Raw genomic sequence first — 16,624 nt, 5'->3', positions numbered from 1 at the left:
TCCATGTGAGATTTTGGCTTGTCTCCTTAAAGTGATGTAGGATTTCTAATCATTATATAATTCAGCAATTATATTAAAATACCCTTAAAATTGGACTATTTCGACTCTAGTAGTCATTCAATAACTGTGACTTATGTGGATTGATTTCCTTACATATAATAAAAGAACAGTCAATGCGTGTATCTTTAGCAGTGTAGGTGTGGACCTTTATCTTTTTTTTCAGATTATCAGCAGATTTATTGGACTTAGTTTGTTCTTTTGAGCTTTTACCTTTATAAGAGAAGCAGCCATGGCAGAGAATAATGTCTTTCACGTCTGGGATTATGTTGTTTTTGCTTCTATGTTGTTTGTATCTGCTGCAATTGGAATTTTTTGTGCTTTTAAACGTGGTAGGACTGGACAAGAAACAACAGAAGAGTTTCTGGTAGGAAACCGGTAAGCACAATTTGAACATTGATAGGAACAAATATACTTTTAGAACTTACCTTTTGTAAAACAAAAATGATCAACCAGCAGGTTCATGTAATTAAAAAAGATTGCTTAATGTATTTTTCAACAGGCAGATCTCTGCATACCCAATTGCTCTTTCGTTGGCTTCTAGTTTCTTGTCTGCTATAACAGGTATGCGGTTTATTATTCTGAAAGTTTGATCAATATACAAGATAAAGATATTTACATTGCATTATAAATCGATATGCATTATTAAAACTGAAGTCATCTGCACACTTATGCTAAGATGATATTCCACAATTATGTACTTTTAACAGTGAAATGCACTTTGAAGTAAATACAAAATACATTACAGTACAAAATGTCTGCAATGCTTCTTAAGCAATCAGCATAAACATATATCAGAAAACCTTTTTGAAACAATATTCCTTACCAACCACTGAGTGAATTTGCTCAACTTCCTGTTGCACGTCAATGTAAAACTCAGCTAACTTGACTTTACATATGAAATTACAATGAATTTGGGCCAAAAGCCATAATTGAATGCATCCCAGCATAATTCCCAGGATGCACTGCCCTGGACTTCCAATGTTCGAGGGGTATGGATACTTGCCATGTTTTACATGGGAATGGTGGTCGCCAGTGCCACTAGGGGCATAGCTAGGATGCTCGTCATAAGAGATAGGCCAGATCAGACAGAGGTTGCTGTTAACGGTTTTGGAGAGATGGTGTGAATCTGGGATCCCTCAGAATTGTTTTTATTGTGCCTCCAGTGCGTTGGGGAGGTCATTGTGGCTGAGGGTAGAGAGAGAGAGACAATCGCGACGGGGGAAGAGAGAGGCCATCAGGGCTGGGGGGAAATAGCGAGATGATTGCAACAGAGTGGAGAGAAAAGCCATCGGGGGTGATGGGGAAGGTTGCAAATGTGGCATGGGGGATATAGGCCATCTGAGCTTGGGGGTGGGGGGGAGGTCGCCGATCGTGGCAGGGTGGAGAAAGAGGTCATAGGGGCTGGGTGGAAGGACTTTGGGGATGAGAGAGAGGCCACCGGGGCAGGAGGGAGAAAGGCCACTGGGTCTTGGGGGGAGGCCACAGGGGCTGGGGGAGAGAGAGAGGCAAACGTGGCATATTGGAGAAAGAGGCCATTGAGGCAGAGGGTGGGTGGGGGAGGCTGGCAAACGTGGCACGAGGGGAGAGAAGTTGCAATCAGCATAGGGTGGGGGGGTGGCAGGGTGGTGCTCGACCCACAAGGAATGCTGGAAAAGACACTTATCCGCCTCTTTCACTGCCTGGTTTCCCAACCCCTGGGAAACCCACGTATCAGCAGTACATTTCAAATTGGTCTTCCAATTGTGCTGTGGGAGCCTGATTTAAATATGTTAATGAAATGACCCGCCTCTCCATGGCAGGACACTCGGACGCCTCGATATCCGCTGCTGAAAAAAAGGAAAACGTGGCGGGCGTATGTGTGACGTGTTGTGGACGCATTCCCATAATAAGTCTTCAACACCACCAGACCCCCGGACCCTTTCCTGTTCATCATAGAACATTAATATCTAAAATTCCTTATTATTTACACAATGTAAATGATGTAACCTGGGTGAATGGGAAACAAAAATTGGGGTGGGGCCTGTTTACGCTGGGTCCCCATTCCTTTTTCCACTGGCAAAGTCTCCTGTGCTTTTGGAGATAGTGCGTAATATATTTGGTGTATTTTGATGCCATGCAAATGAGGGAAATTACGCCATACAACATATTTCCTTCATTTACGCTTTTGTGCTCAGCGTTGCTAAGGATTCAACATTTTAAAGGCCAATTTCCATAAACCCGTCTATTCGCAAAATGAGGCAGTTTTTAATTAAAAAAATTTTTTTTTGGTTGCACCACTGGCTAACTAACGCTGCAGGAAAGCGTCACACTGACTTCCTAACAGCATATCTTACCACCCAAAATATTTAAATATCTGATCCCATGAAATTGGACAGGATAAAGGGCTCAAATCATGAGTGGCCACAAACCCCCGGCACCATACTTCTGGTGGAACCGGACAAGAGGAAATTTGGGACCCGGGTCTATTGTGATGCCCTTCTATTTTCAAATACTGATGTAAATCTTATGGAAGCATATGATAGTAGAGTACCTAATAGTAATTGCTAAACAAGGTTTGCTGTTTGTTTCCCAGGCATGTTATTGAAAGCTTTCCTAGTTTTCAAGGCAATGGACTTACTTGAATGTTTGAGAAGTCAGGACTGACACATGACTGATTTGAAATTCGGCAGCCAAAGTAATCTAGGAAAAGATTTATAAAAATCCAAAAATATGCTGCATTTTAGAATTCAAAGATCTTAACATTTGGCTTGTTTTAAATTTAATTTAACAGTTTTACAATGGAAAACAATGATGCACACAAGATCTCAAGGATATAGGAAAGAATTAGAACTGGCGCACATAATTGCTGAAAAAAATGGCAAAAGAATGAGTTTCAACGAGAATTTTTGACATGCAGAAAAAGAGGAACATAGACGTGAATTCAAGGAGGAGTAGCAACAGAATGAAGCAGTCAAGAATGCAAAATGCCAACAGTATGGGGCGGACTAGAAGAACGTCTGTTGAACTAGCAGAGAAACAGATAACAACAGTGAGCCTAGTTAGTTAGATGATGTAATACTTAGCTCTTTATTACATCATGCTGAGATTAATTTTGTTAAATTTAACTTAATTCTAAATTCTAAAGGAGGTGATATTTATAATTTTATTTCAGCTTTCCAAATATTACTAAACCGTAAAGATAAAACAAAGATGTTTGGACTGAATGTCTTATACCCAATGGGCAATACAAACAATAAAGCTGTAAAATGTGCCATTCTCAATGGCTGTCAGCTAAGGCCTAAAGTATTGAAAAGGTATAAGAAATTAAGGGAAACTGGAGAATTAGTCAGCAAACTAGAGGACATTTGTAAAGTGGGGCTACAAAGTGAAGATGTAAACTATTATATGGGGTTTTATTACCTAATGTAGAGGGATATATTTCTGGAAGTGGTTTCAGATAATCTAAGAATAGTTGCTTTACCAGGAATTTGCCATCCAGGCAAAGTAGTCTGCTTGATCAGCAGCCTATTCCCCACCTTAAACATTCATTCCCTCCACCACCGGTGCACTGTGGCTGCAGTGTTATCTATCTACTGGATGCAGTGCAGCAACTCGCCAAAGGCTTCTTCGATAGCACCTCCCAAACACACAACTTCCACTACCTAGAAGGACAAGCAGGTGTATGAGAACACTATCACCTCCAAGTCACACATCATCCTGATTTGGGCATATATCGCCATTCCTTCTTCGCCGCTGAGATAAAATCCTGGCACTCCCTCCCTAACAGCACTGTGGGAGTACCCTCACCACATGAACTGCAGCGGTTCAAGTAAAAAACCCATCACCACCTTCACATGGGCAACTAGGGAATGCAATAAATGATGACCTTGCTACCGACGACCATATCGCAAGAATGAAATAAAAAATGGCTATCTGTCAATAACACCTGATGAAAGCTAGAAATCTTAATGCTGAGTTGATGCATATGATAAAAGTTGATGCATATGATAAATCCTGTGTCCTTGATGTTAAATGACAAAGCTAGAATGGATTTACAGCTATATGAAAGTGCAAAAATACTCTTTTTTTTTAGATTAATCTTTAGCCTTTTCTAATTATTGTTACAGTAATTGGAAATCCAGCTGAAGTATACAACTTTGGGATGATGTTTCTGATGTTTGGCTTCACCTGGTTATTTACAATGATAGCCACTTGTCTGATCTACATTCCGCTCTTCTACAGACTAAACATAATTAGTACTTATGAGGTAATCTATTTTTAATTTCCATTTCCAGTTTCCATGTTCCCTATTTTGATCTTTCTAATGGACTCTTACATCCTTTAGCTAGCATGGAGGAAGATTGGAGCAGGGGTTTCTTTATGACTTTAATATCCCCAGTGAAATTCCCTTGTCCTGATTTCTATGCTAATTTATTTGCCTTTACTTTTAGGTTCTTCTGTCCTGTACTATGCATCATTCACTATATGTGAGACCTGAACCTACATTTTTCACTCACTTCCCCGCCTCCACTAATTTTTTTGCTATATCAAGAGGTAAGATTGCTTGGCCTGTGCATAACTCCCATTTCCCAGTTGAGCGTATTGAGATTAAATGCAAATTAGAGAAATGTGTCTTCTGAAGTATTTCCCACTATTTTGGATCATGACCAAGCTAGATGCAAGGGATGTCTGTTGTCCAGAGTTCCAAAGACATTGGGGGGAAGTGGAATTCTTTTGATTGTAGGGCCTATGCAATTGCTCTCAGAGTAATGGATTTCTTAAGTCCAAAATGTTGGTGCAAAGATTTTTTACAATGTTGGGGTAGTTTCACAGACAGCACAGAATGCGTCTGCAGCCCGACACTGCAGCAGGCTCCAAAGCCTGCGACTGCAGAACTAGGTCTCTATTTGGGTGGAACTTCTTTGCAGTGGCCTGGCAGCTTGCATCCAATATTAAAGAAACACAGAGGCTGGGATTCCCAGGGACACAAAGGGGGAAAATCCATGCCATGTTCTGAAACTAAATGTGGATGTAACAAAGGGACAAAAACAAAGATGGTGATTTAAATCAATTTACTGTTTGGTTTGTGTAATGTTATGTACATAAAGTCTGCCCACCACCAGAGGGCACTACCGTCGGAGGTCCTAGGGTCATAGATACACTCGTGCTGGGCCTGGTATATAACATGAACTTCAACTTTGTATCTTCACCTCTGGAAGCCATTAAAGACTGACCAGGTTACACCTGGTCACTGGCTCACAGTACGGAGTTCATTGTGTCATTTCATACAACACAGTTTGACTGGTGCTAATTTTGCCCTTTTTTAAAAGAGTTTATGAATGCTTGGTGGTTGAAGGCTGTAAGATGACTTTACTCTCTTGTTCAAAATACAAAAGGCAAAGTAATCAAGCGAAACACTATAGTTATTTACTCACTTTAAAGAATTAAATTTAAAATACACGCAACAAGTTTGTACCAGAAAGAAAATAGTAACTTTTCATACAATCTTTTTTTGAACAACGAGCACAACTCGAGACTAGGAATTGATCAGATACTTTGGATGAGAAAGCAAAGGTTCCTTTCCTATGGTGTCTTGTTCTGGTATTGTCCGTGGTTTTCCTCAAACCCCTTGTAGAATGAGCTGTTTTGCATAGTTTTCTCTCCAAAATCTGCTGTTTAATTGTCAAACATCAAAGAATCTCTTTAGCAGTTTGTATACCTTGCTTTCTTATTCCTGTAATTGTCCGCATTGTTTCTTCTTAGCAGGTACTTCAGGTATAATCTTATGAAGGCTCCATTTCGACTGGCTAAAACTTACGTTTCTCTCTCTCAACATCCTGGACAATGTGCACCCTGACTTCAGTCAACTTGACAGCTGTGTTCTTTGCCAAGAAAGCGAGGGTTTCAATCCAAGTCCATTATTTTCGTCTTCCTTAAAACAAGTATCAAAAGTCCAACTTCATAGAATCATAGGAATTTACGGCACAGAAGGAGGCTCCTAGGATCATTGTGTCTCTGTTGGTCGAAAAAGAGCTATCCAGCCTAATCCCATTTTCCAGCTCTTGGTCTGTAGCCTTGCAGGTTACGGCACTTCAAGTGCACATCCAAGCACTTTTTCTACTTCATTGTTTTTCCACATTGTGCAAACATTCCCTGACCTATGTAGCTTTACAGGTGGTGGACAAGACACTGATCCTGTTGGCAGTGTTCAACCATGCTATTTTTCTGACAAATCGACTGGGAGAATAGTATATCCCTAAGATTAATATTGCTACGTTCTCAGACAGTATTTCTTCCACAGTGACTGGCTCATCAGTGTTAGTGAAACAGATTTTCTGGAATGGTTATCTGATGAGCATACCTGGATTGTTTTTTCTAAGGATCAGGAAGTTCATTTCCTGCTTCTTCAATTCTCTTGTAGCTCTGCACTGATTGTGAAACTCCATGCACTACAGATATTGTAGCTGTTCAGTGGAAACCGCATCTTCCAAGGTCTTTGTAAATAGTTTGCCTTGCACATACAAATTCTACTAAAGTCTGTAATGACAGGCTTGTATTAAGAAGTATCAGACTTCGCAAGAAAGATGACTGATATTCTAATGTCATGTTATACTAGGGCTAGACTAATGCTAGTGAGCCTATAATCGAAGAACCTTAACTGTCAGGTTATCCCAGGATAGAGGTTGTTCTTAGAGTTGAGATAAAAAAACAGAAAGAAAATTAGAACTGTTCTGTTTTCTCCACAGTATCTTAATAGAAGATTTGGACAATTGGTGAGATATCAAGTTGTTTGTTGCTTCTTGATATATATGGTAAGTTCAAAGATAGATTTTAAAAAACCTTTCATAATAATCTGTGATTGGCATAATGGATATTAGTAATGTCCTTACAATGGCATATTATAATGTGGCAGAGATTATCAAGCTGTTCATGGCCATTTCTTTGGTTGCTGTGGACTTTGCTTTCACCACCAATACCAATTGCTTGTCCAGCCAACAACTTTTGGGAACGAAAAAGGTGGTTTTGGTTTATCTTTTTTGAATGATTTTCAATGACAAACAATATTCGAATTATACAGGGCTGTGCCGTAAGACCTGGCATGTGCTGTTATCTGAAAAACTGCAGCTTCATATCAGTTCACTCCAGCCGTTCCACTGGTACTGGGCCCAGTTGCAGGACCAGCAGGGACCAGCATGTTTCCCATGAGATCCTCCTGAAAGCCTTGAGAGAGTGTCTCTTGTAAGTCAGACAAGATATCTGAAGGCTGAAATGCAACACTTGCTTAAGCTTGTTCCCCAGGACCTCTTGGGCTGCAATCTGTGATTCCGATTAGGAGGAGGTTCCGACGTACTGGATGCTGCTATGGATTTGGGGGAGGGGAACAGTTGCAGGTGCCAGTGAAGTTGCCATATGCTCCTTTGATGTCTGAAATAAGGAAAAAGCTTCCCTGATGTTCCTTAATATGAGGGTAGTGGACTCCACTGTGATCCATAAAACACTATCGGTTCTTACTCTTGTCTACAAAAACTGCTCAATATTCCAGGATCATTCTGGTTTGTAAAAATAACCCCAGGCTACTATTCTCTACTGCTGACCGTCTCCTTAAACCCCTCTCCCCTGTCTCCACCACACTCACCTCCAACAACAAGTGTGAGGAGCTCATGGACTTCTTTGTATCAAAGATTGAGACCATCTGATCAGTTGCCTCTGCGAGTTCCCTTCCTTCCCCTAGCCCACAAAGCCAAACTTCATCTGATGCTCCCACCTGCCCTGGTCCTACACTCATATCTTTTTCTAGTTTTTCTTTGATTTCCCCTCAATTTCTCCAAACTCATCTTATCCATGAGACCCACTTCCTGCTCCCTTGACCCTATTCCCACTAAACTACCGACCACCCAACTTCCTTTTTTGGCTCCCATGTTAGCCGACATTGTTAACTTTTCTCTGTCCTCAGGTACTGTTCCCCCTCCTTCAAATCTGCTGTCATCACCCCTCTCCTCAAAAAAACAACCTTTGACCCCACTTTGCTTCCTAGTTATCGCCCCATCTCCAACCTCCATTTCCTGTCCAAAGTACTTGAATGTGTTGTTGTCTCCCAAATCCGTGATCATCTTTCCATGAATTTAATGTTTGATTCCTTTCAGTCTGGCTTTCACCCTGCCACAGTACTGACACTGCTCTCATCAAAGTCACAAATGACATCCTTTGTGACAAAGGTAAACTGTCCCTCCTCGTCCTCCTCGACCTGTCTGCAGCCTTTGACACAGTTGACCAGTCCATCCTCCTCCAACGCCTCTCCACCAATGTCCAGCTGGGTGGGACTGCACTCGTCTGGTTCCATTGTTATCTATCTAATCGTAGCCAGAAAATCTCTGCCAATGGCTTCTCTTCCCACTCCCGCATTGTTACCTCTTGTGTCCCCCAAGGATCTGTCCTTGGTCCCCTCTTATTTCTCATCTATACGCTGCCCCTTGGCGATATCATCTGAAAACACGGAGTCAGTTTCCACATGTACGCAGACGACACCCAGCTCTACCTCTCCACCGCTTTTGTTGACCCCTGTTTGATATCTAAATTGTCAGAGTCCTTGTCCGACATCCAGTACTGGATGAGCAAAGATTTTCTCCAATTAAATATTGGGAAGACTGAAGCCATTATGTTTGGTCCCTGCCACAAACTGCGTTCCCTAACCACTGACTCCATCCCTCTCCCGAGCATCAATCTGAGGGTATTCAACATTCAGGAAGGATAGAATAAAGGGAAAAGGAGATGGAGTAGCATTGCTGGTTAAAGAGGAGATTAATGCAATAGTTAGGAAGACATTAGCTTGGATGATGTGGAATCGATATGGGTAAAGCTGCAGAACACCAAAGGGCAAAAAACGTTAGTGGGAGTTGTGTACAGACCTCCAGTAGTAGTGATGTTGGGGAGGGCATCAAACAGGAAATTAGGGGTGCATGCAATAAAGGTGCAGCAGTTATCATGGGTGACTTTAATATGCATATAGATTGGGCTAACCAAACTGGAAGCAATACGGTGGAGGAGGATTTCCTGGAGTGCATAAGGGATGGTTTTCTAGACCAATATGTCGAGGAACCAACTCGGGGGGGAGGCCATCTTAGACTGGGTGTTGTGTAATGAGAGAGGATTAATTAGCAATCTCGTTGTGCGAGGCCCCTTGGGAAAGAGTGACCATAATATGGTGGAATTCTACATTAGGATGGAGAATGAAACAGTTAATTCAGAGACCAGGTCCAGAACTTAAAGAAGGGTAACTTTGAAGGTATGAGGAGTGAATTGGCTAGGATAGATTGGCGAATGATACTTAAGGGGTTGACTGTGGATGGGCAATGGCAGACATTTAGAGACCGCATGGATGAACTACAACAATTGTACATCCCTGTACGTAAAAATAAAAAAGGGAAGGTGGCTCAACCGTGGCTTTCAAGGGAAATCAGGGATAGTATTAAAGCCAAGGAAGTGGCATACAAATTGGCCAGAAATAGCAGTGAACCCGGGGACTGGGAGAAATTTAGAACTAGGCAGAGGAGGACAAAGGGTTTGATTAGGGCAGGGAAAATCGAGTACGAGAGGAAGCTTGCAGGGAACATTAAGATGGACTGCAAATGTTTCTATAGATATGTAAAGAGAAAAAGGTTAGTAAAGACAAACGTAGGTCCTCTGCAGTCAGAATCAGGGGAAGTCATAACTGGGAACAAAGAAATGGCAGACCAATTGAACAAGTACTTTTGGTTCGGTATTCACTAAGGAGGACACAAACATCCTTCCGGATATAAAAGGGGTCAGAGGGTCTAGTAAGAAGGAGGAACTGAGGGAAATCCTTATTAGTCGGGAAATTGTGTTGGGGAAATTGATGGGATTGAAGGCCGATAAATCCCCAGGCCTGATGGACTGCATCCCAGAGTACTTAAGGAGGTGGCCTTGGAAATAGTGGATGCATTGACAGTCATTTTCCAACATTCCATTGACTCTGGATCAGTTCCTATGGAGTGGAGTGTAGCCAATGTAACCCCACTTTTTAAAAAAGGAGGGAGAGAGGAAACAGGGAATTATAGACCGGTCAGCCTGACCTCAGTAGTGGGTAAAATGATGGAATCAATTATTAAGGATGTCATAGCAGCACATTTGTAAAGAGGTGACATGATAGGTCCAAGTCAGCATGGATTTGTGAAAGGGAAATCATGCTTGACAAATCTTCTGGAATTTTTTGAGGATGTTTCCAGTAGAGTGGACAAGGGAGAACCAGTTGACGTGGTGTATTTGGACTTTCAGAAGGCTTTCGACAAAGACCCACACAAGAGATTAATGTGCAAAGTTAAAGCACATGGTATTGGGGGTAGTGTGCTGTCGTGGATTGAGAACTGGTTGTCAGACAGGAAGCAAGAGTAGGAGTAAATGGGTACTTTTCAGAATGGCAGGCAGTGACTAGTGGGGTACCACAAGGTTCTGTGCTGGGGCCCTAGCTGTTTACATTGTACATTAATGATTTAGACTAGGGGATTAAATGTAGTATCCCCAAATTTGCGGATGACACTAAGTTGGGTGGCAGTGTGAGCTGCGAGAAGGATGCTATGAGGCTGCAGAGTGACTTGGATAGGTTAGATGAGTGGGCAAATGCATGACAGATGAAGTATAATGCGGATAAATGTGAGGTTATCCACTTTGGTGGTAAAAACAGAGAGACAGACTATTATCTGAATGGTGACAGATAAGGAAAAGGGGAGGTGCAACGAGACCTGGGTGTCATGGTACATCAGTCATTGAAGGTTGGCATGCAGGTACAGCAGGCGGTTAAGAAAGCAAATGGCATGTTGGTCTTCATAGCAAGTGGATTTGAGTACAGAGGCAGGGAGGTGTTACTACAGTTGTACAGGGCCTTGGTGAGGCCACACCTGGAGTATTGTGTACAGTTTTGGTCTCCTAACTTGAGGAAAAACATTCTTGCTATTGAGGGAGTGCAGCGAAGGTTCACCAGACTGATTCCCGGGCTGGCGGGACTGACATATCAAGAAAGATTGGATCAACTGGGCTTGTATTCACCTGGAGTTCAGAAGAATGAGAGGGGATCTTATAGAAACGTTTAAAATTCTGATGGGTTTAGACAGGTTAGATGCAGGAAGAATTTTCCCAATGTTAGGGAAGTCCTGAACCAGGGGTCACAGTCTAAGGATAAGGTGTAAGCCATTTAGGACTGAGATGAGGAGAAACTTCTTCACCCAGAGAGTGGTGAACCTGTGGAATTCTCTACCACAGAAAGTAGTTGAGGCCAATTCACTAAATATATTCAAAAAGGAGTTAGATATAGTCCTTACTACTAGGGGGATCAAGGGGTATGGTGAGAAAGCAGGAATGGGGTACTGAAGTTGCATGTTCAACCATGAACTCATTGAATGGCGGTGCAGGCTCGAAGGGCCAAATGGTCTACTCCTGCACCTATTTTCTATGTTTCTAAGACTGTTCGCAACCTGGGTGTCATATTTGACCCTGAAATTAGTTTACAGCCACATATCTGCGGCATAACTAAAACTGCCTTTTTCCACCTCCGTAACATTGCCCGCCTCCGCCCCTGCCTCAGTTCTTCTGCTGCTGAAACCCTCATTCATGCCTTTGTTACCTCTAGACTTGACTACTCCAACTCACTCCTGGTCGGCCTTCCACATTCCACACTACATAAACTTGAAGTCATCCAAAACTCAGCAGCCCGTGTACTAACCCGCACCAAGTCAAGATTGCCCATCACCCCTGTTGTTTCTGACCAACATTGGCTCCCAGTTAAACAACACACTGATTTCCATATTCTCATCCTTGTTTACAAATCACTCCATGGACTTGCCCCTTCCTATCTCTGTGATCTTTTTCAGCCTCACAATCCCACAAGATGTCTGCACTCCTCAAATTCTGGCCTCTTGAACATCCCTCTTTATAACTGCTCAACCATCGGTGGGACGTGCCTTCAGCATGCCTGGGCCCTAAGCTCTGGGACTCCCTCCCTGAACCTCTCTGCCTCTCTATCTCTCGTTCCTCTTTTTAAGACGCTCAGTAAAACCTACGTCTTTAAACAAGCTTTTGATCATCTGCCTTAATTTCTTCTGTGGCTCGATGTCAAATTTATCTGTTTGCCTGTTGTGAAGCGTCTTGGGACATTTTACTACATTAAAGGCGCTATATACATAAAGTTATTATTATTATCTATGTCATCTACTGCACATCATGCAGACTGGCGTGATGTTCATAGAATATCCTTTTTTCCATAATTGTATCCATGAGATTTGAGTCCTCATCCAGCCTTCCGGCTTCCTCAGGCTCTGTGACTCAGCTGGTGCAGTATTCTTATCCCTCGATAGCCCCCGAAAACACGATGTGCGATTAGCCCGTGCATGTTGAGTCCAATTTAGGCAGGACATAAACATTGTGCTAATGTAAATGATAGTAGTGTGCAGCCCGACACTGAAGATGCTGTTGAGTGGCTGCACACCTCAGCAAGGTGCTCCAGTTCGGGCAAGGCTCGCCTGTACTACTTAAAGCCAGCCTGCACCTCTTAAAGGGGATGTGCATTCTGGCTGCAACAGGTGCTGAAGGAGGCCGTGAAAGACATTCTGAGCATGAAGAAGGTATAGTAATGGCACGACGGGGGGAAAAAGCGGGCTCCAAGGTTTTCCGCTGCAGCACTGGAGGCCTTGGTGCAGAAGGCGGACAGGAGGAGAGAAGTCCTCTATCCATGGGGCCAGGAGGTCCTCCAGGCAAACTGTGAGAAGGCGATTGGTAACAAATAACTGTTGCAGTCAATGCCAGTAGTGTAGCCCGAGGACCTAGATTCCGTGTCCCAAGAAGTTTAATGACCTCACACAAGTGGACGTATTTACTCTGTACAACCACCAGAGAGCTCATCCCCTGGAGTCCCAAGGGATCCAATAATCCCTTGGGAGCACAGATACTTAAGAAGGCTTCACAGGTTGGAGAGGCACTCTAGAGACCTGCAATAAAAGACGAAGGTCACACTTTACTTTGAGCTCACAGTGTTCAGTCTGACTCTTTCTCCATACACAATAACTGGTGACGAGATACAGATAGTGAACGCAAAGATGCAGAAAACAGTGGGCATCCTGGAGAAATTCTCAGAGGGAGATGATTGGGAAACTCTTGTGGAGCGACTCGACCAATACTTCGTGGCCAACGAGCTAGATGGGGAAGAGAGCGCTGCCAAACGAAGGATGATTCTCCTCACCGTCTGTGGGGCACCGACGTATGGCCTCATGAAGAATCTGCTCACTCCAGCGAAACCCACGGAGAAATCGTACGACGATTTGTGTACACTGGTCCAAGAGCATTTGAACCCGAAGGAAAGTGTTCTGATGGCGAGGTACCGGTTCTACACCTACAACAGATCTGAAGGCCAGGAAGTGGCGAGTTATGTCGCCGAGCTAAAACGCCTTGCAGGACATTGCGAATTTGAAGGACATTTGGGGCACATGCTCAGAGATTTTTTCGTACTTGGCATCGGCCACAAAACCATACTTCGCAAACTTTTGACTGTAGAGACCCCAACCTTGAGTAAGGCCATAGTGATAGCCCAGGTGTTCATTGCCACCAGTGACAATACGAAGCAAATTTCTCAGCACACAGGTGCTGCCACAAGTACTGTGAACAGAGTAATGTTGTTTTCGAATCGTAACGTACAGGACAGGTCACACATACCTGCAGCTGCACGTCCGCAGATGTCTCAGAGTCCACTATCAAGGGTGATGAATGCAAAGCCATTGACACCTTGTTGGCGCTGCAGGGGTGATCATCGTTTCCATTCATACCGATTCAAAGGGCTGTGAAACAATAGGACACCTCCAACGAGTGTGCAGGCAAGCTGCTAAGCCTGTTAATCCTGCAAACCACCACATTGCAGAGGAGGATCACGACGAAACAGAGCCTCAGATCGTGGAGGCAGAGGTAAATGGGTACACACATTCACCACGAATTGTCCCCCGATAATGCTGAATGTTGAACTAAATGGATTCCCGGTGTCAATGGAGCTGGACACGGGCGCAAGCCAGTCCATCATGGACTTTTGAAAGGTTGTGGTGCAACAAGGCCTCAAGGCAGTCTTAACTCCAATTCGCATGAAACTAAGAACTTACACAAAAGAACTGATTTCTGTAATTGGCAGTGCTACCATAAAGGTCTCCTACGATGGAGCGGTGCACAAGCTACCACTCTGGGTGGTACCGGGCGATGGTCCCACGCTGCTCGGCAGGAGCTGGCTGGGAAAGATACGCTGGAACTGGGACGACATCCGAGCGCTATCGCCCGCTGACGACACTTCGTGTGCTCAGGTCTTAAACAAATGTTCGAACCAGGCATCGGGAAATTCCCCAAGGAGTAAAAGTGCAGATCCACCTAATTCCTTGGTGCAACCTATCCATCACAAGGCGAGAGCAGTACGGTACATGGTGAGAGAAAGGGTAGAGATCAAGCTAGTCCGGCTACAAAGAGAGGGCATCATTTCACCGATCGAGTTCAGTGAGTGGGCCAGTCCTATGGTCGGTCCCAGTCCTCAAGGGAGACGGCACCGTCAAAATCTGTGGCGATTACAAAGTAACTATCAATCGTTTCTCCCTGCAGGACCAATACCCACTACCAAAAGCTGACTACCTCTTTGCAACGCTGGCGGGAGGAAAGACATTCACGAAGCTGGATCTGACTTCAGCCTACATGACGCAGGAACTGGAGGAATCATCGAAGTCTCTCACCTGCATCAACACGCACAAAGATCTTTTTGTTTATAACAGATGTCCGTTTGGAGCGGCGGTGATATTCCAGAGAAACATGGAAAGCTTACTGAAGTCGGTCCCGCACACCATGCTCTTCCAGGACGACATCTTGGTCACAGGTCGGAACACAGTCGAGCACCTGCAGAACCTGGAGGAGGTTCTTAGTCGACTCAACCACGTGGGGCTCAGGTTAAAACGCTTGAAGTGCGTTTTCCTGTCGCCTGAAGTGGAGTTCCTGGGAAGGAGGATTGCGGCGGACGGCATCAGGCCCACCAATGTGAAGATGGAGGCAATCGAGAACGCACCGAGGCCACAGAACATGACGGAGCTGCGGTCGTTTCTGGGACTCTTGAACTACTTTGGTAACTTCTTACCGGGCCTCAGCACCCTGCTAGAACCATTACATGTCTTAATACGAAAAGGGGGCGAATGGCTTTGGGGCAAAAGCTAAGAAAATGCCTTTGTAAAAGCGAGAAAATTGTTATGCTCAAACAAATTGCTTGTGTTGTATGATCCATGTAAGCATTTGGTACTAGCATGTGATGCGTCGTCATATGGCGTTGGGTGTGTATTGCAACAAGCTAATGATTTTGGAAAACTGCAACCGGTTGCTTATGCATCCAGGAGTCTGTCTAAGGCTGAGAGAGCCTACAGCATGATTGAAAAAGAAGCATTAGCATGTGTTTATGAGGTAAAGAAAATGCATCAATATCTGTTTGTGCTAAAATTTGAATTGGAAACTGACCATAAGCCACTTATATCCTTGTTTTCCGAGAGTAAAGGGATAAATACCAACGCATCGGCCTGCATCCAGAGATGGGCGCTCACGTTGTCTGCATACAACTACGCCATCCGCCACAGGCCAGGCACAGTAAACTGCGCCGATGCTCTCAATAGGCTGCCATTGTCCACCACGGGGGTGGAAATGGCGCAGCCCACAGATCTAGCCATGGTTATGGAAGCATTTGAGAGTGAGCAATCACCAATCGCTGCCCCGCAGATCAAAACCTGGACAGCCAGGACCCCTTATTATCTCTAGTCAAAAGCTGTGTGCTTCACGGGAGCTGATCCAGTGTCCCAGTGGAAATGCAGGAAGAGATAAAGCCGTTCCAGCGGTGCAAAGATGAAATGTCTATACAGGCAGACTGCTTTCTGTGGGGCAATCGAGTAGTGGTCTCCAAGAAGAGCAGAGACACCTTCATCAATGACCTCCACAGTACCCACCCAGGCATCATAATGATAAAGCGATAGCCAGATCCCACGTGTGGTGGCCCGGTATCGATGCGGACTTAGAGTCCTGCGTTCACAGCTGTAATACATGCTCGCAGTTAAGCAATGTACCTCAGGAGGTGCCGCTAAGTTTATGATCTTGGCCCTCCAAACCGTGGTCTAGGGTACACGTCGACTATGCAGGCCCATTCTTGGGTAAAATGTTCCTTGTGGTTGTAGACGTGTACTCCAAGTGGATTGAATGTGAGATAATGTCGGCTAGCACATCCGCTGCCACTACTGAAAGCCTGCGGGCCATGTTTGCCAATCACGGCTTACCCGATGTCCTGATGAGCGACAACGGGCCATGTTTTACCAGTGCTGAATTCAAAGAATTCATGACCCGTAATGGGATCAAACATGTCACATCTGCCCTGTTTAAACCAGCGTCCAATGGTCAGGCAGAGAGAGCAGTGCAAACCATAAAGCAAGGCTTGAAGAGGGTAACTGAAGGCTCACTGCAGACTCGCCTATCCCGAGTCCTGCTTAGCTACCGCACGAGACCCCACTCACTCACTGGGATCCCACCTGCT

General features: G+C 44.2%; 1 protein-coding gene across 2 annotated transcripts in view; it reads left to right on the top strand.

The window, feature by feature from the left end:
• The first annotated feature begins 289 nt into the window (after window positions 1–289).
• LOC139226842 (sodium-coupled monocarboxylate transporter 1-like) overlaps window positions 290–16,624 on the top strand; it is a 152,386-nt gene continuing 136,051 nt past the window's right edge. The window contains exons 1-4 of one of the 2 annotated variants that reach the window (XM_070857910.1): window positions 290–435; window positions 560–621; window positions 4,167–4,306; window positions 6,786–6,851. In XM_070857910.1, coding sequence (XP_070714011.1) covers window positions 290–435; window positions 560–621; window positions 4,167–4,306; window positions 6,786–6,851 — 414 coding nt within the window. Of the gene's footprint in view, window positions 436–559; window positions 622–2,830; window positions 3,089–4,166; window positions 4,307–6,785; window positions 6,852–16,624 lie in introns of those variants that run through there. The other variant, XM_070857911.1, reaches the window with a different exon arrangement.

This window comes from Pristiophorus japonicus, chromosome 16 (assembly GCF_044704955.1).
Source record: "Pristiophorus japonicus isolate sPriJap1 chromosome 16, sPriJap1.hap1, whole genome shotgun sequence".
Taxonomy (NCBI): Eukaryota; Metazoa; Chordata; class Chondrichthyes; family Pristiophoridae; genus Pristiophorus; species Pristiophorus japonicus.
The sequence above is the reverse complement of the archived record's forward strand: the minus strand, read 5'-3'. Positions and strand labels throughout refer to the sequence as shown.